We start from the raw sequence: 24,764 nt of genomic DNA on the forward strand, positions 1-24,764 counted from the left end.
TTGAGGTTTAGACAAATTTATTGAAACATACAGGGTATGAGCAGAGAAATCATTCATTGGTATGTTACATTATGCCACTACCTTGACTGTATAATTTAAAAATTATAAATATATATTTCACAAGCCTTTGGCCAAAAAAAATGAGTCATTTAGCACATTGTGAAAGGCCAATAAGAAAAGGATTTTGAACATTAGAAAGATCAAGTCACTGAATTAAACAGCAGCAACCCCTGCTAATCTAGAATCCCACTGTGTTGAAGGTAGAAGTGTCTGTGCAGAGCTAGTCATTTATTTCAGCAATCAGAAGAGATGGGGCACACCTGTTGGAGGTGGCAGCAGAGCTGGCAGGACAGCAGGGCCGGGCTGGTCAGGTGAGCATATCCCAGAGACAGCAGCAACAGAGAGCAGTCCAGCAGGCTGTGAGGCAGGTGGACGGGCCCAGGTCATCCCTTCTTTGGTCTTCTACCACATACACTGGAGAGGAGAGAGGGTGAGAATGAACTGGCACGAACCCTCCCAGACTGAGGGAGGGCTGCGGCACCGAAGCCACTTAGCAGGCCCGCTGCAGCCTTCGTGCCTATGTTGCAGACGATGAATGGAGGAGGGGTGGCTGAACTTGTCAGGACACTTATCCCTGCAGGGACAAGCACAAGGGGACCTATACAGCCACCTCGCACCAAGGTGGCCAGACCTGGCTAACCCACAACTTGGTTTATAAACCAGGCAGCACTATGTCTTGTACCCTATAGGAGACATGGGGCGCGGGGGTGGTCCTTCAGATACAGCTCAGCCATCTCCTGAGAAGAGTATCCATAATTTCCTAAAAATGGGTTTTAGGACCTAAAAGAGTAACCAGAAATCTTAGTTTTTCTTACCTGGGCAATGCACAGTGTAGAATGTGCCTCAACCTCTACACTTTCACACAAAGCAGTGGAAGGCAGGGATGAAAACCAGGGATGGCTGGAGCCTGACACTCCTGCTTTTTCTCAGAATGGAGTTAGAAATCTGAGCCCTGTCAGAACCTAGCACTCTGTTAAAGAGATCTGCATGCAGCAAATCCACAGGTCAAGAGGATCTCAACTCTCTGCTTGTGAGCTGACTTGTAGCTGACATCAGCCTCTTCTCATAAGGAAACACTTAAAATGGCTGATGGTCAGCCTTGCCTCAGAGAATCTGTGGCCACTTTTTAAGAAAATCTCAAAACCACCACCACCATCAAACTCAGTTACATGCAGTAAGGATTTTAAACTTTTTGAAAATTCATGGACACGTGAATCTCATAAATTAAACCAGTCCTTTGGCAGTCTTCTTTCAGTTCTGTTTTTGTGCACCTATTTTTATACCTCCTCTCCTAGCAGCCTCCTCTCCGGAGCCTGGTGTAGTAGCTGGGATACACTGGGTTAGTAGGGAGCTTTCCCAGTTCCTCCAGTTGCCCTTCACAGACATCCCTTTCCCTTCTTTCTGGATACAGGTTTAATCTCAGCTGCTTTCATTTGGTTCCACTCAGCAACATGGGCAAAGTCGTTCTGGGTCTGGGACACAAGACCCGCCACCAGGGAAGCCTAGTCAAAGGAGACAGCTCTGTGTTCTGAGGCCTGAAAAGGTACATCACCCGGTTAGTTCGAACACTCACCTTGAGATAGGTGTTATCAGCTTTCCTACTCATAGGTAAGGAACTCGAGGTCCACTGACGTTAGGTCTCTTATGACTAGCCAGAGGCAGGCTCTGAACTAAGACCTTTGGCAAGCCAGTCTTGCCCAGGTTTAACTGGGATAGAAAAGGGACCAGGAATGAATGGGCGCCATGACAGTCCTTCCTCACACCACCAGAGCCCAGCCCACCCCACCCACTGAAGGCCTGGGCACTCCAGACCCTGGGGTCACCACAGCAGGAAAGCCCCAGGCAGGGTGTCACCTGCCATCTATCCACATGGGCAGCTCTGGATAGGGAAACCAAGGACACAATTGGCTGCAGACCTCTTGAGTAATCCCTTCCTGTATTCTCCCTGCCAGGCCACTAGCTCTGCTGTCCCTGGGACAGAAGGGCCCCCCCTCCCCTACCAGCTCCGGAAATAGCCTGCTTGATCCAGCCTGAGGTCCAGCTCGAGGTTGGCTTGCTGTGTGAGAAGTCCTCCCATACACAGCACCACTCAGTCTTCACAGCCCTGTGGCACAGGTATTGGGACACCCATCTTGTCACTCTTCTTCTCCCAGAAACTCTGAACTCAGGCAGCTTAGGAGACAAAAATTTCCCAGTCTTGCTTCCTCTGTCACCTTTCTCCTCTAGTTGTTTGTCCTTGGCGGAGTGTATTTCACATGACATACTCTGAAACCAGGGACTTCGAGCTCATTACTCCCAGACAGTTCCTGCAGAGGGTAGAAATAGTCTACAGAACAGAGGACTTTAGACCAGAGGGCTGCGTCAACCTTGATATGGGTGGTTAGTGCTGGATGTATCTTAGGGACCCGAGTCAGCTACTTCCTGGAACACCAAGTCCTCCAAAGCCCTTATGACTTTCTCCTTTCCATTAGCTGAGGACAGAACCTCTGCCCTCAAGCTGTTGAGAAGGTGGGGCGGGCAGCGGTGGAGTGGTAAAGTAGGGGGTATCTGAAGGAAGAGTGACTTATATTTTTCTTGCTTTTCTGTCACCCAAAGTGGGGTAACTGGCTCAAGAGAAAGTTCTGAGGAAGGCCACACCGTTTCTCATAGCACCCACGGTGGGACCCAGAAATGGCATATTTTACAACTGTCTTCCTAGACGCCTTACCTAGCTGGAGGGGCCGGGTACTGCGTCTCCAGGGGGTGTCTGCTGCACTGAGCTGCATAGCCTAGTCCGCCCCCGGTTACCGCCCCACCCTGCGGGCCACTGCTCCTTACCTTCTGCTCTGCCACCTGTCCCCATCTTTGCCACCCAATGGGTGAATGTGCCCAAGAGCTCCCGCCCTGGCCGCCCAGGTCCTTGGCCACACCCCCCTCCCTGGGTACTTGAAGCCAGGGGACCCATGTGCACTGAAGTTTCACTAGCAGTGCTGGTTACCCAGCAGGAACCGAGGCAGAGAAGATTCGAGGGTAGGTGTTCCCTACTCAGGCCACATGGGGCATAAAAAGGGGGCAGAACCATGGTTATATAAGGTGTTAAACATTACACTACCATCTCTGCAATTCATCTGTAAGTCATTTCAAAATAAAAGGTTTAGAAAAGGAGGGAAGGGTCAAAGAGCAAGGGGTGGGACTGGGGGCAGGGACTGCCCTTCCAGTCAGTTCAGCAGCGGGGAGTGGGAGGGTGGGAGGAAGCTCCTGTCCCTGCAGGAGCTGCTCAGATTGAGCTGCTTTTCAGAGATCAAGTGCCCCCCTGTGGCCAGCCTGGGGACAGCGGCAGGGCCTTACAGATTGCTGTCTTGTCTTAGCCCACATCACCCTATTCAGCCAGTGCCAGGAGCCTGTGCCCTGGCCCCAGGCAAGAAGGGACTCTCTGTTCCCAGAAAACTACAGTTGAGTTGGAGATCAGGTCCAGAGGACCCTTCGCCGGCTTGTCTCTTTTGCCCCAAACCCCTTCGGCACCAGTGTTCTCAGCCCTAGCCCAGGATGGGGCCTTCAGAAGAGCAGGTACTCAGAGCTTTGCCACGTGAATGCAAGTTCAACAGTGAGAGTCCGTGTGGTGGTGTTGCAAAGGGTTGGGAAGTGTGTGTCTGTTGGGGGGGAAATTGAGTACACAGGTCTGACCAAGACTAGGTCAGAAAAGCCCAGGCAAGTCCTGGGTGCTGAGCAACTCTGGGAGGAGCTGAGCAGCTTCTGGCCAAGGCTCCTACTTCTTGCCTCTGTGCTGGAAGCAGAGAAGACAGATGGAAGATGCATGTAGACATACAGTCCCCTGTGCCCAACTGCCCATCCACTAAGCCTGGAGGTCTTCTCTAGAATCACCCCTTGCTTGTCAAGGGTCACCAGCCCACTACAACCTAGGCTGCCAGACACATCAACCATCAGGCAAAAGTTCTAGGATCCTACCATTGCGTGCATCCCCAGGGGGGCCATTCACAAAACCTGGTTCTGGGCAGGCAATGAGCAAATGAGCCAGAGCAGAGATGACTTGCAAGAAATGTGAGCAGAGAAAGGCCTTCTTAGCTGAAGGCTCCAATTCCTCTGTCAGCCCCTTTCTGGAATCTGAAACCTTCACTTGCTCAGCTCAGACATTTTAAATGATTAATCAGGTGCTGGTAATGGAGACTTATTAGGCCCCTCCTAATGGCACATGCGTCCATGCACAGTCACAACCCAGGAGGGCTAATAAGAAGTCTGCTCGCTCAGCTGCCCTCAGCCCACCTTGGGCGTCTAGGCCAACAGAAGCAGCCCAGCTTTTCCAGAGGTATCAGAAGATGCCTGAATAGCCCTCATACTGCTCAGACTGAGAGGCAGGAGGGGAGGGGAAAACCTCTAAGCCTTTTAGGAATACATAACCTCTCAGGATAGCCATAGGATGGACCCTGTCCCTTCCACACACGGGCAAAGCGGGTTCACTTCAGCTTTCCTAGGATCTGCAAGTGCAGTGTGATCATTTATTACTCAGCACAGGGGGCTGCACTGGAGAGAAAAGATGTCCTAAAGACAGTGTCCCAGGGTCACCTGCTCTCAAGCCCCCGAGCACCAGGTAAATATGAGGCCGGGAGCAATGGGGAAAAGGGTGGCTAGGAATAGTAGAGGCGATCAAGGGTGTGTGGTTTTCACAGGAGGCCGAAGGTTAAGAGCAGGAAAGGTTAGGAAGTTTTCTACTTTCCACTTCTGCCACAGTGAGACAGGATAGGTAGGGCCCAGCCTGGGCTCTTCCTCAGGCCTCCTGGGCCTCCGCCCGCCCTATTCCTTATGCCCCCTCTGTAGCCTCAGCTCTGGACTCACTGTCTCTTCTGTGAAGCTGTGAGTCAGGTGAGGCCATGTCTCTCAAGTCTCTGTTCCTCTCCCTTACTTCAGTGTCCCAAAATACCCACTCCAAGAACAGCCTGGGAGCTGGCCAGCCAGTTCGCCTGCCCATTCACACATCACTGACTGCCACCCAACTGATCAGCCTGCCATCACGCTCAGTGAGTGCCAGATGTTTACATGGACTGGGAAGGGCAGGCTTGCTGACCTGTGTGTGGGTCCCTGTTCTGAGATCTACAGAAGTGCAGCTGCCACCACCTTGTGCGGGATGCAGCCGCTAGACAAAACCAAGCTGCTCTCTCAACCAAGGCCAGACATCGAGAGGCTGATGAGTCTAGGGAACCCCAGGCCCATCTCACCTAGAGTGTCCAGAGGAGGGGTGGGACCCAGTCTCCCCACCCTTGGGCTCAGTCACAGGCCGCCTTGCACTTTAGCCCTGTCCACACCAGTCAGTCCCATAAAGGGTAGATCTGATAGCAAAATTTTTCATAAGTAACAAAACCAGTTAAGTACACTTGGATGTTGTGCCAGTCTGATAAGGAGGACCACACTGCCATCACCTCCTGTGGCTCTACTCTTAGATTAGAGCTGCTGGGACCACTAGGACAGGGTTGGATGTACACCCTGGAACAACTGAGATCATCTTAGTAGAACTACAGATGAAACTGCCTTGGGGATCATGGTGGCCTGTCACTTTAGTATAAAGAAGAGGATGCTGAGCTTAAAGAAGGGAAGTAACTTGATTAAAATCGTGTAGTGAAGCAAAGGCAGGTCCTGTGTTGTTACCCAGCCCTCCTGCCTCCTGGCCCAGTGTGCTCTCTGCACAAGATTAGGCTCGCTTCTAATCAGACAGCAGCCTGGCTGCAGTGCCTGGGAATGTGGCCGTGTGGAGGGAGAAAGGCCTCTCTTCTCTCTCTGCAAGAGGGCAAGATAGAGTTCTTGGCCTGATCCAATGTGTCCCCAAAAGAGTCAGGGCCCATTACCTCAGAATGACCTGGTCTAGCAGTAAACTGGGAGACCATGAATTTCAGGGGCCCTCCCGACAGCCACTCGGCAGTCTCCAGGCAGGCGAGTGAGTGTGCTGGCCCCGAACGAGGCACCTCCTGGGGCCTGGGGAGAGGGGTGCCGGGACCCTCCCCCTCAGATCTACTTCAGACTTTCCTTGGCCACTGACCCTTTGGGTTGCTTCATTGTCTAAGGACAGTATCTATGTACATGGGCTCTGGTGAGATCTTGCCCAAGTTCCAAACCTGACACTGCCACCAACAGGCTATGACCCTGAACAGGCTATGACCCTGAACACGTCACAGCTTGTGTCCCAGTCTTCTCACTTGCAAAACGAGGCGGGGCACTAGTGGGGCAGGGGGGAGGCAAAAGTAGTGCCTATAAACCTATGTTTTGTGACAGAAACATAAGACCATGTAAAGTGGTTGGCCAGGGCCTGGTGTAAATTGAAGGAGGGAGGACTTCATATATGAGCCACAATGTGATGACAAACTACAAAAGAAACCACCCAAAATTTGTTTGCTTATTTTGGGTCTGTGTGCGGAGGGGCTCCTCCAACCAACCCATACTCAAATTGGTATTGTATGTGTGGCCCCAAATCATCACAGGGTGACAAAAATGGTGGAACTAGCAGGCCACACTTAGCACAGCTGCTCACAGGTGAAAGGGAAAGAAACAATCTGGGGGAGAGGCTGTGTGTGCTGGGGGCTGGGAGGCAGAATGCACACACCTTCAGCTGCTGTGACCCCTCAGACTGGAGAGGGTGAGATATTCAGAAACATCCCATTTCCTTATATAAAAGGAGTAAGGAAACCAGCACACATAGTAAGTGAGCATTTGCCTAGATGTGATGAGCCTGGCTGTCATTAAAACAACACAGACATCAAGGTCTGTAGGAGGAACAGGATATGAAGCTATGAAAAACGCCACGTTAGAAGGGATGTACACATTTAAAAAGCTAAAAACTGAAGAGTGTTCTCATACCTGGGGGGCGGGGCGGGCAAACAATCAAATGTGATCAGCCCACAACCGAATCTCAAAAATTCCAGTTAGACTAGTGGCCTTGTACATTCAGTCTCAGAGACGGGACTAAATTCTCTGGGGACAAGGTAGCTCTCTCCAGTCTGCTTTTCAGTCTAGGAAAAATGCAGAAATGGGGTAAGGGAGCTGACAGCATTTTTTGTCCGTAGTCACAGAACATCAGAGTGAAAACAGCACCCTCCTGCCTGATCCCCCACCTCCCAAATGGAGATGCTGCAAAAGCAAGAGGGCTGCTGAGGAGCCTGAGCAGGGAACGCACAAGTGCACGTCAGTTTCTTCATGCAGCACTGCAGTGCTGGAAGCTGACCAAAGATACTTTCGAGTAAAGACCATGCTGTGCTACAAGTGGGAAGATGGAACTCACGCCACTAAAATTACATAGAGAAAATAAGCCCCCTGCCCCCACTAGTACCAACAAGAAAAGAGGTCAGAACCAGGGCCTGCATCCCTGTTACCAAGTCGGGAGTAGGGCAGCCCCGAGCTGCAGTCCTGGCTCTCATCTGCCATTACTGGGAGACTCTGGGGAAGCCCCTTGACCTCTTAGAGCTGCTGCTTCCTCCTCTGCAGGAAGGAAAGGCAGCTGTGGAAGCTGTTGCCTTAAATAACATGAGAAATTGTGAGAAGGACAAAGGTATCACTAAGGTCAAGAAGAGAAAGATCTCAATTTACAAGCAGGAAAGTTCCATCATGGGGATTCTTAAATGGTGCGATCATATAGTACATTTCAAACGTTATCCTTCATTATTTGATAGACACTGCACTATTTAGTCTATAGAACCAAAGAACTGAGGGGCCAGCCATTCTGGGCGAGCATTTATGTTACAGTTGCTGGCCTGGCAGCCATCCCCCCAGGCTCAGAGAGCACAGGGACCTTGCACATCCACAGACTTGGGAAAGGGGCTCTATCCAGATGAGTTTATGAGACTGACAGATAATTTTAGGGTTTGTTTGTTTGTTTTTGTAAATCTGAAGAGATAACCGAGAGCCTTTCATGCCGCCAAAAAGGCAGCCTCAATTGGTTTACTAGGGTGACAGCTCCACTTCTGCATAAGACTTTAGTGAGTGATCTCATATACCCAGAGGGGACGAGACATCTTAGAATAGCCCATGTTTCCTGCCTAGTTTGGAGAGTAGAAAGCAGTTTTTCTTTTATCCCGAAGTTGGGGGAAGGATGGAAGGGCAGTAATGGGCAGGAGCACACAGGATGAGAACACAACCAACAGGTGATTCCTCAGCAGCCTGTGCAAAAGCTGGAAGGTTGTACTACTGCCTCAGACAGGCCAGACCTGGGGAAGATGTCACTGTAGAATGTAGGGGAGAGGGGTCAACAAGTTTGAGAAGCCCTGATGTCATGGGTAACATTGCTATAGCAGAAGGGAGGAAGGAATTCACTGTCATGAATGTATTTCTAATGTAATTTTTGGAGAAATAAGTATGAGCGGGGTTGCAATGTCAGGCAGAAGAAACTAAGGAAAATCTAGAGAAAAAAATCTGATCATGCCGAACACATAACAGTTCTGTGACCATGTGGCAGGGGTGTAAACACCCCAAGGCAAGGAGAATCCTCTAATGGCTGGTAAGTGGCACACAGTCTTGCTCACAACCTGCTCAGAATGAGACTTGAGGAGAGCAAGGCTGTGAATGGCAGTGGCTCACCTAACCCAGAACATGGACTAGCCCACAAGTCCTATCCAATGTGATATAGACCACACCTCATTTACTGCCAAACTTCAGAAGACACCAATGTAATCAGCCATATGCTTGGCTTTTAACTCTGGAATAATCACAGCGCAGCAAAGGAAGGAACAGGCTGCCTTGTGTTATTAAAGGCTATGGCACATAAGAGCGAGCAAGCAATCCCACTGAAATACCCATCAGGCCCCATAATGAGCTATAGATTTAATCAAAATCCTAGCAGTATCTTTTGTTGATAAAATAATTCTAAAATTTATGGAAAGGCAAGAAAACTAGAATAAAACAATTACGAAAAAGAATAAAGTTGGAAGCATGTAAAAACCTAAAAATCTCAATCATTTTAAACCATCTATTTTATATATATAAAAAAATAGCCAAAATGGGCCATAGATTAGGATGTAAAACATAAAACTATAAAACTTTTAGAAGAAAACACAGAAGAGAATTTTCATGACCTGGGGTTAGGCAAAGAGTTCTCAGACCTGACATCAAAAGCATGCTCTAGAAAAGAAAAGGAAAAAAAAAAAAAAGATTGAACTTAATCAAAATTCAAAACTTTTGCTCCATGGAAGACACTGTTAAGGGGATAACTGCCAACAAAGGACTTGTATGTAGAATATATAAAGACTCAAAACTTCACAGTAAGAAAACTCAATTTAAAAGTGAGCAAACTTGAAAAGCACTTCACCAAAAGGGTATAAGGATGGCAAACAAGGATATGACGACATCATTAGCTATTTAAAAAATGCAAATTAAAACCACAATGAGATACTACTATTACACTTATCGGAATGGTTAAAATGAAAAAGTACTGACAGTATCAACAGATACAGAGTAACTAGAACTTCGTTACTGATGGGAATGCTAAATGGCACCCCCACTCTGAAAAACAGCAGCAGTTTCTTAAATGTACACTCAATCATGTCCAGAAATTTCACTCCTGGGTATTCCATTTCCCTCAGAGAAATGAAAACGTATGTTCATACAAAAACTCTGCACATAAATTTATAATCACCAAAAAGTAGGGAAAAAAAAAAACAGCAATAAAGTACCCACAGGATCTTCACAAAATACACCAGCAGTTACACACTGATGATTTAGCTTGCAAGGCAGTGAGTGTCCCAGAAGGACGTTCCAGGCAAATCCTGTCCAGCCCGAATCTCCCTTGGCCAAATGTGCTGGAAAATCCGGAACGACCAAAGGCTATCAGATATATTCCTAGGGTCCCCAGGTTCCATAAAAAGAGTAAGGGGTGGTCCTTCTTTGCCTCAACCACAATTCCATATTATCTATTTCTCTTACTGGAGTTGTATGTAAAGTATTGTTTGAAAAGATTTATATTAGAAAAATCTGAAAACTATCAGTAAGTCTGCAGTGGTGGTCCTGGAAGACCTACATTGTGGCTGCTGTTAAGAAGAGCCTCCCCAGAGCATGGATGGTCACATGCTTGCTTATCTATGTGCTGGACCCTCCAACCACCACCCCAGCAGACACATTCTGCTTGTGGAGCGATATCTTCTCTAATTGGGTTTGAAGCTGAGTGCCATTAGCCAGACTCCTTTCTTTACCTGTCTGGCCTTTCTAGACCTGATGTTGTGTTGCACGCTTCTCTCCAGTTTAGCAGGGGTTCTGAGCCTTCATACCCAGTGGGTTCTTTGCCCCTCTGAGCTTATCCCTTCTGTGCCTACACAAATGTCTGCCTTCCTCCAGGCCAGAGGAGCCCTGTCTTCTGGTCCTGCAGTCTTGTCTTTTCCTCAATTGATGACCTTCACAGAACAGAAACTAGAGAGAAGTCTACCGCTCCATGACAATAGTGTGGCTCAGTCCAGTAGACATCTCTGAGTTCTTACCTGACCTCCCTGCAACATTTGATGTTACTGATTACTCCCTCCTTAATACAAATTGCCTCCACTTTCCATCTTTGACTCCTTTGCAGGTTCACCATCTCCTTAAAGATCAGCCCTAACAATGCCACCTTTTCTGTTCCTTCCATACTTCTATGCAACTTGATCTCATTTACTCCCACAGTTCCAATTACCACCAATATGCCAGTGCTGTCCATATTTATATCCCCAGCCCAGCCTCTCCTCCATGTTCCAGGTATATATACAACTGCTTATGTGACATCTCCACTTGAATGCCTCATAGACATCTTGACACCACATTCTAATATGTTCAGAGCTCAACTTGATTTTCTTCTTCCCAACCAAATATGGTTCCTTTCCCTTGTCTCCAGCATCCACAAATAGCACTACTAGGCATTTAGTTCTAGTCAGAAGCCCAGGAGTCATCCCTGACTCTCTCAGTCCTACATCCAACTCGTCACCAAGCTCTGTTGATTTTACTTCCAAATATCTCAGATGCAGTCATGTCTCTCCATCATCACCATGTGAACTTGAGCCCCCTTCCAAACCATTCTCTATGCAAAAGCCAAAGGGATCTCTTAAAAAATGCAAATCTGATCAGGTCATACCTTGGTTTGAGATCCCTTCAGTGGCTTTCCACCACTCACAGAAAAATCAAAATCCCTGGTAGGAGCTATGAGCCTCTGTCTTGCTCCTACCCATTTCTCAACATCCCATTGCTCTCTGCCACACCAGTTTTCTCTTCTAGTTTCTCAAATGAGCCATGTCTCTCCTGCCATTGGGCCTTTGCACCTGCTCTTCCTACAACCATTTTGCCTATTAGCACCTATTCATCTTTCAGATCTCTCCCAAACTGTGCAAGATGGTCCCCCTTTTATGTTTTCATAGTAATACATATCTTCTCTTCACAGGAAAGTAGACTCAGTTATGACATGGAATTATTTAATGTCTGGTTCCCTCCCTACAGTGTAAGCCCTATGAGGGCAGGTATGGGGTCTGTTCTGTGTGGTCCATCACCTACCACAGTGGAGTTGTTTGGTATTTATTGAATGAACGTTGGTCCTTGTAGACTGAGGCTGGTTCTGGGAGTATGCGTGGGTGAGTTGAAGAACTACCCTCCCCACAGTTTAAAGGTGCCCCAAAGGCAATGCTGTGATAAAACTGGGTTAGATTCTTCTAATTGTGACCCCACTGAAGAAATTATTTTTGTCAAAAATGTAATATTAAAAAATAATTTGTTCATAAAAGGTACATTAAAACTATAATGTACCTCAGAAGAAATACAGTTTTAAAACAAAGGATATGCAAAAGCAATGTGAAGAAAATTATGTGACTTTATTTAAAGATATAAAAGAACACAAAAATAGATACCATGTTCAAAATAGGAAGACAATCTTGTAAATATGTCAACTCTTCTCCAATTACTCTCTAAATTACATGTCATTCCAGTTAAAGCCAAACATGGTAGTTTTCCATAGAAACTGACACACTCATCCTAAAATCCAGATTAAAGAGTGAAAGGCCAAGAACAGCCAAGAAAATTCTGAAGACAAACAATGGGTATGTGTGCATGCACGTGCTGGGGTTAGGGAAGGTGTTTAGCCTACCAGACTCCTGCTTCTAGCCCAGTATATGGGAACCTGGTATATATGACAAATCTCATTTCAAATCAAAGGAGAAAGGATGACCTAATCAATAAATGGTGTTAGGGCTATCAAAATGAATCTAAAGATTCTATGTGAAAAAATTTTAGAAGAAAATATAGACTTATCTTTATGAACTTGGAATAGAAAATGATTTTTCAAAGACTAAAATACACAAAGCATGAAGGAAAGATTGATAAACATGACATTTAAAATTTTTCATACTAGAAAATATTCTGTAAGGTTAAGAGACAGGGTGAAGATATTTGCAAGCCTATACGAGTGACAAATAGTGTGTGAAATATTTAAAGATTACCTACAAATCAGTAAGAAAATAACACAGAAAAGAGACCAATAGAAAAAAAAAAACGGGGGGCAGGGGCTAAGAAAATACACAATTCCAAGATTTGTAAAAGCAAATCACCCGAAGTTTATATTGTTATGTTCAAGGTCACTAGTATTCAAGGAAGGTAAATTAGAACAGTGAGATATTATTTCACACCTATCAAGGGTGCTAAAATTTAAAAGTCTGTAGATTTGGTATTTTGCAAAGAAAGAAAAAGTGGAAATCATGCAGCACTAGTTGTTCATCCCGGTTACAGGAGGCAGCATGCCTGGAAGGAGCACTTGGGTCTCAGCTGCTCAGTCCAAGGTGTCCAGGAGGCAGCAGCAGCAGAGAGCAGCCCAGCACGCAGCCAAGGCGGCCTGACACCCGCTGTCGTTCTTCTTCCTTTCCTGTTCCACCACGTACACTGGGGGCAGTCCAGGGCCAGGGGAGAGAGAGACTCAGTCAGGGGGATACCAGCAGCAGCTTCCCACACTGGTAGCACTGAGCACACTCTCCGGGGAGAAGTGCTGGCTGTCTCGCTGCCTCTCCCGATGGTTGGCTCCACCAGGGCGGGAGCCACGCCCACCTGGCTCACTGCTCCGCCCCCGCCCCAGTGTCTGGGGCAGGGTTTCTTGAAGGTGTGAATGAAGGTGACATTTGCTCAGCAGCTGTCAGACCAGTTTCCTGCTACCTCCCCTTCCCCAAGCTGAGCATGAAAACCCAAGTCTGCACCTTAATTGCTCCTCCAGTGAACCAGTTTGCAGTGAGCCCCGCCCTGCAGCCTGATGGGGCACAGGCTGGAAGCTTTATACATTATCTCATTTAATCCTCACAACAGCTCTGTGTTACTATCATCAGTTAATACTCTCAAACACTGTTAGCAAGAGTGGGAACTGGTAGAACTCCTCTGAAAGAGAACTGTGGTGGGGAGTATGAACAACTTCGACTCAGATGTAGCTAGGATTTCTCTACAGAAATAATTCTCTTTGTGTTCAAAGATATGTGTATACTATGATTACTGCTGTATCAAAATAACCCAAACTAGCAATAACCACATGTCTGTCAACTGGAGACCAATTAGCTAAATGCATACCACATCACTGAATACTAAACAGCCGTGAAAAGGAACTAGGTGGCTCTTCCATGTTGCCAATAAATTAAGCAAGAGATATAAAGCAAGGTACATGGCAGTGCTTTTTACAATGAAAAGGACATATATAAACACACACACACACACATACAAGTTTCCGAAAGAATATGAGACACTTAGAGGTCAGAGTGTGGGGAGGTGTAGAGGCTTTTACTTTGTATTTTACATTTTTTTCAAATCCAAGCTTGTCTGATTCTAAAATCATACTCAAAGCTGCTCCTTTACTGTCATTGCCATGGTCCCGTTGGCAGGAGGGCGGACCTGTCGGGTTCTAGCACACCTTGTATCTCTTCTAGCCTCTGCCACAAGTATTAGCTCCAGGGACTTTGGGGACAGCTAACATTGCCTGGCCTGGGCTTCCTAGTGGCACAGGCCTCAGTCCTGGACTGGCTTCCCCGTGTCACTGTTACCTAGACAACGCCCTCGGCTCAACTCCACCTAACCTCCTAATTATTCTTGTTCTTCTCATGGCCTGGCCTGGTCCCTGTGACCCTAGTCACACGTATCAATGTGCCTTCAATGCAATTCTGACTCCTTCGGACCTTACTGACTCTTTCAGCCCTGGGCAAATACTGGGGTTCCTGCTGGGCGAACCTGGCGAGCAGCATTTATATCAAATCACACTTCGCCTTCCAGCTCGCAGACCAGGGCGCCCTGCACTGGTGCAGTTCCTAAGGCCGGGTGCCATGAAGCAAAAACACATACCCCCCCATGCCAGGTCCCAAAATGCCCACTTCCAAGGTCCTTTATGCACTTCCTTCCTCTCCAGAAATACCGGCTGGTGGCATTTTGGAATTTACCAAATCAGCCCAGTTCTTTTCTTCCTTCCTTTTGGGTCGAGATTTGGGCAGACAGTCCGGTCCTAGAGGAAGAGGGCACTAAGGCAGCAGGTACGGTCAGCCTCTGCACACCTGAGGATTCCATGGTCTTCCAGGGGCCACCACTGCTCCCTCACCAGCCCCCGGCTCCTCTCTCTCTGCTCCCCTGGGAGGGCGAACATCCTGGGAGGGCGAACATCGTGTGCTGCTCCCCGTTCTTCCTCGGCAGGGCCCCTCCACTCGTGACTCCCTGCGCTGCTGCTATCCACCCCTGCCAGCCTGTCACCTCAGCAGCACCCGTGTCAGGAATGTCAGTGCCTACTCATCTGACCCTGAAAGTAGTGCCCTCCCCACCCCTTGGCTTCTCTTGACGTGGGCAACACTCGCTGGGCTGATTGTCTCCTTTGCCCTGTAAATACCCCATCCGCATTTCTGCTCTGCCTCTGGAGCTCTCTGACACCACTCTGGATTGCTGCGATGTGGCACTGACATCTCAGCCCAGGGACCTGCCTGCTGCCCCTAGACTCAGCCTTCATCATTGTTGTCATTATCATCCGACTGAGGTCTGTAGAGCCTTGCACATTCACAGGCAGAGAACGCACTATGGTCCCATTTTACAGAGGAGGCAACTGCATGAGAGCTATGTGGTCTGTCCAGAATCAACCAGAAGGTGGCATTCACATGTCAGTTTCCTGACTCCTGAAGCAGCACACTCCCACTGTCTAAATTGCCCATCATGGCCCTCCTTTGCTCAAAAAAATATTCAGGCTTCTTCCTACAGCACTTCCTCCTTGGGCACCTGGACTGTTCACAATCAGACTGCATGGATCCCATGGGTCTGTATCTGACTGTGTTCAGCAACTCCGCTACCTTCCCCACCCGTAAGGGCCTCAGATCTTTCACAGCCAAATTCCCTTGATTTTGCAAGACCTGGATTGACCTACTTGCCCCCACAAGGAAGGCTGCTTCTCAGCACAGCACGGCTCAGCCCTGACTCAGTTGGCCTCATACGGCCCAGCTCCTTTCAGGAAACCTTTGAGTACTCTTTGGGATGTGAGGCCTTTGCTGCCTTTTCATGGGTCAGGAAGCACAATTCTAGGCACATGCACAGTGTGAAGGCTAGTACTTGGCTAACCAATAATCCAAAGAAGGGTGTTAATTCTATGTGCTGATATTCCTCTGGGTTTCAAGCACTGAGGCCTGTAGTTGGAGACTGTGGAACTCTGATCTCTGTGGGAAGCTGGGAAGCTGGGCGAGGACTGCTTTGCTGTGAGGAGCACTTCAGGCTGTAATCACAGAGCAGGGGAGCTGACCTGACCCCAGGCAGTCCTGACAGCTGGGTCAGGTGTGCATCAGCATACCCCTGGGGGAGGGGTGGGACAGAATACTACCTAGCACAGACCAGCCCAAGTACCTGCAGGAGGTCAAGGCTGAGACAAAGTACTCAAAGTACTCTATGCCCAATCCGGCAACACACAAAAAGACAAGCCTGAGAAGGCACTAAGTGGAAATCTCAAAGAGCTCTGTCCCACCTCCCCAGCCCTCTTCCTTACAGGAAAGGGGGGTGGGGTGGGGTGGGGTGGGGTGGGGTGGGGTGGGGTGGGGTGGGGTGATGTGTGTGTGTGTGTGTGTGTGTGTGTGTGTGTGTGTGTGTGTGTGTTTGGGGGGGTAGGCAATAGGTTCTCATCAGATTCTGGAGAGAAGCAGGGAAAGATCCCTTTCTACCTGATACTGTCATCCCAATCCAGGTCACAATTCCCAGACGCTTGGTTCCAATATAGCAGAGGAACCACAATTAGGATATCAGAACAGAGATTTTAATAAGACGTATCAAATTGGATTTAAATATAGGCTCACCTACTCATTGGCCATGTAACCTCTCTCGGCCTCAGTTTCCTCTGTTGTAAAATAGGAGTAAAGTAACATTTGCAATCTACACTCCACAGGGTTGCTGAGAAAACTGCAATCGGGCTTGTGAAATACTTAGTGGTGCCCAGCATCTGGTAAAGTGTTACAGTTATGCCCACGGATGTTATTACTGTCATTCACATGACTATGACCCTTCAGGCAGGCCCTCCCCTGCCTGAGCAAAGAGCAAGGGCTACTGTAGACAGACAGGTAGAGAGGAGGGCTCACCTGGACTCTCAGGAGAAGCCTCAAAAATAACAAGAGACTGGAGGCAGAGTCATAGTTGTTCAGGGAACAAAGGGCCAGCAAGATCAACCAGGCCTTCACAGTGTGGAGGAGGTGAAGGAGGGCCAGCCGAAGTGGGGATAGGGTGGGGAGGTGAACAAAGCCAGGCTCCCATCTCCAGTAGACTCATGGCTAGAGAACATAAGAATGCTGGAGGGAAACTGCCAGGAACTCAAGGCCCAGCCCTCGCCCCAACTCATGCACACACATAGACAGTCCCTATCACTTTTCTTTTGGCCTCAACCAGCCACATGGTATTGGAACCCAGGTTCGGGGTTGGCAAAACATGGTCACATCTTTGAGAAGTATGACTCTGGAAACTCGAGCAGGGCCCAAGGCAGAGCAGATTCTTGGGGTGGGGAACAGGGAGCTGATATACTGAGCCTGGGACAGAAGAGGCACCTGGCTAGCATGGGAACAAGCAGGACAGCAGCACAGGGACTGTGATCTAAGGGCTTGCATCCTGACTACCAGGCCCATGCCTAGTGACAACCCCTCCATTCACTGAAGGCCCGAGCATCCCAGCAGGAAACCCCACAGCAGGTCTCACAGGTACCTTCCTAGACTATCTGCCAGTCCTTAACCTTCCCATACAGACAGTGACACCTGTGAGCAGAGACACCAGGCCACCTCCTGGATCTTGGCTGTGTACCCCTCAAACAACCACTTCCTTCTCTCCGTGCCAGAGGAATGCCTCACCTGACCAGAGAAGAAAAGTGTCCCCTCTTCCATCTCAGCTCCAGGAACAGCGGCCTGACTCATCAGTGGGCCCCTCCCAGGGTTTAGGTCAGAGACCTTGCTTGAGGTTGGGTTACTGTGTGAAAAGCTCTTCCACACCCCACATATATCTTTCTGAAATCCACTGAGAAGCATCTGATCTGCTGTCTGGCAACTCCTCCCTTCATTCTCCAGCATCTAAAACGAACCCAAATCAGGCAACTATCAGGGTACTAAAACGGGGGCCATAGTATTAAGCATGTTCTGCCTTCGTTCCTCTCATTCCCAGCTCAGACTCCTTCCTCCCCTCTTGGTTCAGGCTCTAGTTCAGCTTGTCGCTGACCTGGGCCCTCACCTTCTCTCCCAGCCTCAGTGTCTTCACTGGTAAAAAGTGGGGTTGATAGCAGTGTCTGTAGTGAGGCCCCAAAGTGATGAAAATGCATTGGCAACAAGCTATGCTTGATCCTCCCCGCTCCTGCACCCTGCAGCCATGCGCCAGAGCAGTAGAAGGCAAGAGTCAGCCCTGAGAGGAGCAGAAGAAAAAAAGTAGCAGAGGATGTCCTCCCCACTCCTCCCCACCACGCTGGGTAGTGCCCACCACCCGGGGACTCCAGACATCTCCTCTGAAAGCCCTTCCTGACTGAGCCCAGTCCATCAAGATCTTTCTGACTCTAAACTGGTGCAACCACACTATCATCACAATCATTCCAAACAACCTTAGAAATATCAAGCAGTTCCCAAGGAGAACGCAGCACCAAGAGAGGTGGGGCCACGAGAAGTCCTCAGATGAAACGGCTATACAGGACAGTATATGTTGTAGAGCGCCCAGAACAGCTTGGGAGGAAGGACAGGCTTTCCCTTTGTATGCCACCAAGGTTTTCATTCTTTTTTATGTCATTGGAACAGAACAAGAAAATAGGATTGTCTCAGGAATGGCTGGGATGTGGTCAGAGTTTCTAAATGCCCTGACTAGACTCAGATTCTCATGTACAAGGCTCGGGTCTTCTCCACAAGCTGCCTCACAAGGCCTGAGACACAGGGAGGGCAGCACGGGGTGGACAGGAACTGGGAGCACTCAGTGTCAGTCCACATGCAACATCAAAGCCTTCCAGCTAGGGACAGGTGGCGACAGTGGGCAGGGACAGGTCCCCGCCTCACTCACGAGGGCTACATGGCCCAAAGTATAGGTCCTCACAATGTCATGAACACTGGTGATTGTTAGCGTGCTTCACTTTGCAGAAGAGGTTTGAGTTGCCTCATTTGTGGATTTGGAGAATTTCTAATAAGAAATTACACAGAAATTGCCCATCAAGATAAGAATTTCACAACCAGCCATCTCCACTTCCTGACTGGCTTGGCAAATACAAAAGGACGTCGGCCTAAGGAAGTCTTGTCTAGAGGCAGAGACACACATGACAGGGCAGCTGAATCCATCGAAAGCCCATTATTCCCCTGCTGCGTATACCTCGCCAATTAACAAGGGCCCTAGGACTGGTTCTAAGCTGGTTCAGGGAAAACCAGACCTGGTGGCAATTTCAAATGCCAAGAGATTTCAGAAAAAGATTTCACTTTCTCTAGAAAAAAATTACATATAATTTGATCATTCTAAGTGTTGTGTAAGAACTGGATGCAATGAAAACAGATTACAAGAACCAACAGACATGGAGGATAATACCATGTCCGCACAAATCTGCTGTGAATGGAAGTGGCCTCAACGGCCTCAGTTGTCAGTGGGTTCAAGGTTTTGGGTTCCAATATGGAGCCAGGTCTGGGGACAAGGCCAAACTATCAGCCCAACTGGGTCAGGAGGGGCAAAGTCAGCAAGAACCTGCACCCCTAGAGCAAGCCAGCCGTAATAAGGTGCACTGCCTACTGCCATGCCCACCACTGAGTGACAAGGGTGCCCCCACAATCACAGCTAAGTGTAGTCAATGACAGGTAATATGTAGAACTGGAATTGTGACATGTTGTGAAAACCTATCAAATATCAAAATGAAGTATGATATTACAAGTGACCAGTTGTGGTTGGTTACGTTGGAATCTAAAATTAGATGGTGAGTAAAGCTGACTTTTGGTCTGCAAGTCTATCCCTCGGTGAAGAAGCGTGATTCACCAGCAACTGACCTTCTAAGACACCTTGAAACTTTTAAAACTCTTACCCAAAAGAATTCAAAGCAAGGACTTGAACAGGTACTTGTACACCCATGTTCATAGCCACGTAGTCACAACAGCCAAAAGGTGAAAACAAACCAGTGTCCATCAATGGATGAACAAAACGTGGCCTATACACATGATGGAGATAAAAAGGAAATAAAGACATTATGCTAAGTGAAATAAGGCAGACACAGGACAAATACTATGTGATTCTGTTAGATAGGGCCAGGGTCTCAATGTCTGGGTGGTTCTTACTAAATGTTATTCTTGCTTAATGTTAAAATGTAGCATAATATTTTGCAGATGCAGCTATAAACAGGATGAGCTTCACAGGAACTCAACCCAGTACGTAAAGCCAACTACAAAGAAATCAATGTATAATTAACCACATAGTGTATATAAGCAATGGCCACGCCTCCCTTAGTGGGGAAAGAGCTTTGGTTGTAGATCCCCCTTCTCCTTTACTTGCTGCAAGTAAATAAAACTACCTAATGGCAACCCTGGTCTCATTCCTGAATAAAACACCCCAAGCGGTTCGGTAGCAATTACACTTACACATGGTGCCTCGAGCAGTCAAATTCAAAGACAAAAAGTAGAACAGGGGTTAGGGAGGGGGGTTATTGTTTAAGGGGTATGGAGTTTTAATTTGGGAAGATGAAAAAAGTTCTGGAGACAGGTGGTAATGATGGTTGCATAATAATATGAATATACTTAACACCACTGAAATGTGTACTTAAAATGGTTAAAATTATAACTTTTATGTTACGGATATTTTACCACACACACAAAAACCCTACAATCTTTAATCCTCTGCTTATTCTTAAGATTCCAGGGAACTCAACACCCTAGGGACAAGAGACACGAGAGCTGAGCCTCACAGCAGGCAAAACCGTGTGTGCTGGTGGCTCAGGGACGCCCCGTGCCAGCAGCAGTTTCAGATGGCCTGGTCTGGTCGTGTGAATCAATCCTGCAGCCCCCTGAGGTCAGCCTGGACTCCAGCCAGGTAGAGGTGTGTTGTGGTCACCCAGAAAGTCCGCTTGGCCTGCCTGCGTGCCCACGTGCCCTCCTGCCTTTAGACTCTTGCCGACCGCTTCAACGATATCTCACAAGCAGAGGCTGTGGAGAAAGGTGCTGCTGTTGAACTTTGCTCAGTCTCCCTCCCACCCCACAGGCTCATTTCTGTTCTTCCTGACACAGCATTCCCTGAAGGGAAGTCCAGGAATAAAAGACATCATCCCTGACTCAGGCAGCTCACACACCACTTGGAAAGGTGAGCCAATGACCTATCTGAGAAAGTGCACAGTGACACACCACACTGGGTGGGACAAATAAACACGAAGAGATTCAAAATTAGGACAAATCCTTTCAATGAGCGAAGGAGAGAAGAATGCCAGCAGTCTTATTACTGCCTTGTCCTGCTTTTCCTTCCCTTAAGTTCATACAAGAAAATTCAAAGAAACAATGGCTAGTGAGTGGCTCACCCAGAAATGGGCATCATTTGGGACTGGCGCTGGCTGCCACAGCCAGCTCATCCAGCCATGGCCTTCTCCTGACTGATAAAACTGTCACGGCCTGACTCCCCTTCCCCCGAGGAGGGGACGGTAGTGATGGTGATTAATACACAATCTGGTATTTCACACTCTGCTGAGCAGTAGGAAAGATGCTTAGAACCACTGACCAAATCAAGGAAATGAAGCAAGGAGAGAAAAGGTAAGAGTAGAACAGAAACAGACTCAGAAACCACAAACTCCCAATGTCAGTGGCCTCTGAATATAAGGTAGAGACTGCCATGATTTTGCAAGGTAAATACAAATCAGGAAAATTATTTTCCTGGTTGTCAGGCACTGGGTTACAGGAAAAAAAAAAATGGAGAGGTTACTTTGAGGGGAGCTGGCTTTTGGAACTCGCCCAAATGGGCAGAGATTACCAAGGAGGTAGCTGCTGGGTCCCACCAACTGATGTCCAGGCACAGATGGGCACGGGCTGCTCTGTTATCGACAACGTTTGCCTGACTCACACTGAGTGCCGGCCTCAGGTGTCTCATTCAAATAGTACTCACTGAGTTTTTTAACAAGGCAAATACTGCCATATCATTTTTACTGAACACAAAGCGTTTTGTTATCTTAGGCATACAGACCACGACTGGCTTTGACACGTACCAGGTTTCTGTGTTACTGATTAACAGCTCTACCAGATACATTTATGCAAAACACCCCAGGTTGTTCTCTTCCTCCTCTGTCAGGCTTAATTTTGCAACAGGAAAAATAGTTGTTTTCACATGGATGCACCTCAGTTTAGAGGCCTGGTGTATGGTGAGTTCTAAGATTGGGGATGGGACATGGTGACCACTCTCAGTGAACATGGTGAAGAGGTGATCTGAGGCAGACCTCACTTGCAAAGACTGTCCCCCACCCCAATCCTCTATTCACTGCCCACCATTTCAGAGCAACGAAGGTCATCCTTACAGATTTCGAAAGACCTAAATGTTCTGTAGTGTGGGGGGCCTGGGTTCTGCCAAGTTACCCACAATCCTGCTGTTCTGTAACACTGCCACAACCGACATCCATCCAAAAGTCAATGACAGAGGGTCCTGAAAACCACTACCTCGCCCATGGAGACATGCTGTTTGGTAAATGAGAGGCCAGAGACTTCCCAGTGGAGAACAGGAGACAGAGGGGTAGCCTGACCTGTAGGACCGTGACAAAGACTCTGCCAGCCTGGGAGACAGGGCCAGAGTTTCAAGAAACAGCTTCCTTCCATGGTCAGCTCCGCCAGTTCTAGTTGGCTTGTCATTGAAGCCAGATGGAAGCATCATAACCAACAACCACCTTTCCACTGAAACAGGAAGAGATAGGCTAAACCTCTTCATGAAAACGCTAAAGTGGGTAACTAAGTGGGGTTAGCTGCGGAGGTGGAGCGGGTACGCAGGGGCCTCCAGTGTGTCGGGAATGACAAAGGCATCTGATTCCTCCCCATCCGGCAGGGTTCAGCTGCCCAAAATGATGGGCTTATTTATAGCACCAGTAGTTTGGAGAGCAGAAAGATCCTCAGCAAACTCTGGAAGCCCAGCACACTCAAGCACACTCCTGCAGCCCTGCTGTCAGTAGGCCTGGCACACAGAAGACATGGAATGAATGAATGGACCAGTGAGTGAAGAAAGGAATAAATGAATGAATGAACAATCTATCTTGCACCTTTTACCTTGGTTGGAAAAGCTATTTCCAGCCTGTCTTGTAAGCAGGCTGCAGTTATGGGCTATTCACTGAGGCAATGGCGAAGCATTACTAAGAAAAAAAAAATGAGGACCCTGTCAGCCTTCAGTTCTTAAAGGGAGTCATTTCCATTTGTTAGTTGAAATCCTTCAAGAGATCTCGGCTCATTGTGAGCCTTCCTGGAATGGCTGAGGGCATTCCCTGATATCAGGGCAACCACTTTATCCCTGAAGGGATCAATCTGACTAGGAGGAGGTCTTACCAAAGTGGCAAGTGAGCAAAGAGAGCACAGGGTCCCAAGCCCAGCTGGGCCAGGGAGAGGGGGCTGCGCAGCCACAGAAGACGCCTTCTCCAGCTGGGCCTCTTGGGAATCCTTCCTTCAGATCTGCGGGCCCAGGGCATCCCACCCACAGCCTTCAGGAGTTCGTGGTTACCGTGGCTGCCCAAGGGCATTTTTTGGGGGGTAGGAAGAAAAGAATATTGATTCTTCATAAACTAACCATGATAAACATATTCCCAAAAGCAAACATTTATTTTCACCCATTAAGAACAACTCAAATACAACCTTGCATACTCTTCCTAAAATCCTCCAGGCTGACAAGGTCTCCCAGACTATCACATGGACTCATTTCAAGGGTAAATGGAAAAGCTCAGAAGGAACTGAGACACTACTTAAAAAAAAAAAAAAGTAATGGAGATTTTTTTTCCCCTAAGGAAACTGCATCAGAATCTTGGTCTTTAAACAGGAAAGGGTCTGATGCCTGGGATCCCAAAGAAAAAGCTCTCCACGCCACTACACACACCCCAGGTACAACCCCAAGAAGAATGTGTGTATGTGTGTGTGTGCAGGGGGGGGGGTACATGTGGAGGGTGGGAGCAGGGCTCTATTCCCTTCTCCAGCTTCAAAACTGCTAAAGTCTAACAGACAGAGGATGAGTAAGGGCACCTCTAGGGAGTGTGGCACCTTTCGAATCAGGAGCCCAGCCTGGACATGCAAGATATCTTTTACCAAATGAGGAAAAAGCCACTGAGCCCAGCAGTGGGAAGAGGGAAGTGGTACTGGCTTCTCACACCAAAAGGGTTGCAGCCCTGACAGCACACAGCAGTCAGCTTTCTGGCTGAGAGCTGATAGGCTTCCCATGAGTGACAGGAAAGTCAGTACTCCCTGGAGAAGGGAGCCATTCCCTCAAGCAGCCAAAGCAAGTCTGGAATAGCAGAAGACCAGGGCAGGCCAAAAATATTGCCATGATCCACTCACTTGTCTGTCCCAAAGGCCTCTCAGCGCTCGCCAGCCTGTCAGCTCAGCTCAGCTCTCAGAGCAGGAGCCAAGTCCTCTCCACCCGTGAATCCACCCACCCACCCACCCCTGCCCCACCACCCGTCCAGCTCCAGCAGACACAGGTTTGCTGGATCCAGGAGTTATGCCTGCTATACCTGTCGTAGTTCAGTTAAGTAAATTGCAATTTCCTTAACGTCTCTATGGCTTGGTTTCCTCATCTGAAAAATGGAGACAATAACAGTGCTGACCACGTGGAATCGGTATGATTAGGATTAACTCCTCCAAAGAGCAGCTAGCTCAGTGCCAGGCACAAAGTAAATGGACAATAAAGTCTGGCCATTACTGTTGCTGCTTTCTATAAACTACATAAAGGGCTAAAGGGAAAAGCAATCTATTTTGAAGAGTTTTACACTGTACTGAGATTTTTTAAGAACAAGAATAATTTAGATTGGAGGGAAGAAAACCCAGCGTGAAGTCAGCAGCGTGAGACTGACATGTGAAATGATCACAGCTCCTGAATAAGGACTTGCAGTTTCTATGGGGCTGGGATGCAGCTGAGGATTCCCAGACTTGATGAATTTAAAATGAAGAAGAAAACAAAAAGCACCCAGCAACACTTTTATGTAGCATTATATTAGCTGTAAATATAACTCCTAGACAGAGATCAACATACTAGTTGAATTTCAAAAAGGGCTGCATCATAAAAAACTAAACACAGACCAAAAAATTTATATTAAAATGCTGACTAGTATC

The 24,764-nt window shown here is 48.0% G+C and overlaps 1 protein-coding gene across 1 annotated transcript in view; it reads right to left on the minus strand.

Moving 5' to 3' along the window:
* Positions 1-24,764, minus strand: part of CYSTM1 (cysteine rich transmembrane module containing 1) — a 53,824-nt gene continuing 29,060 nt past the window's right edge. Inside the window, exon 3 of the mRNA XM_016166338.2 lies at positions 1-474. Within this exon, the coding sequence (XP_016021824.1) occupies positions 368-474 (107 nt within the window). The 3' untranslated portion in view covers positions 1-367. The remainder of the gene's footprint in view (positions 475-24,764) is intronic.

The sequence above is a fragment of the Rousettus aegyptiacus genome, unplaced genomic scaffold (genome assembly GCF_014176215.1).
Source record: "Rousettus aegyptiacus isolate mRouAeg1 unplaced genomic scaffold, mRouAeg1.p scaffold_m13_p_7, whole genome shotgun sequence".
Taxonomy (NCBI): Eukaryota; Metazoa; Chordata; class Mammalia; order Chiroptera; family Pteropodidae; genus Rousettus; species Rousettus aegyptiacus.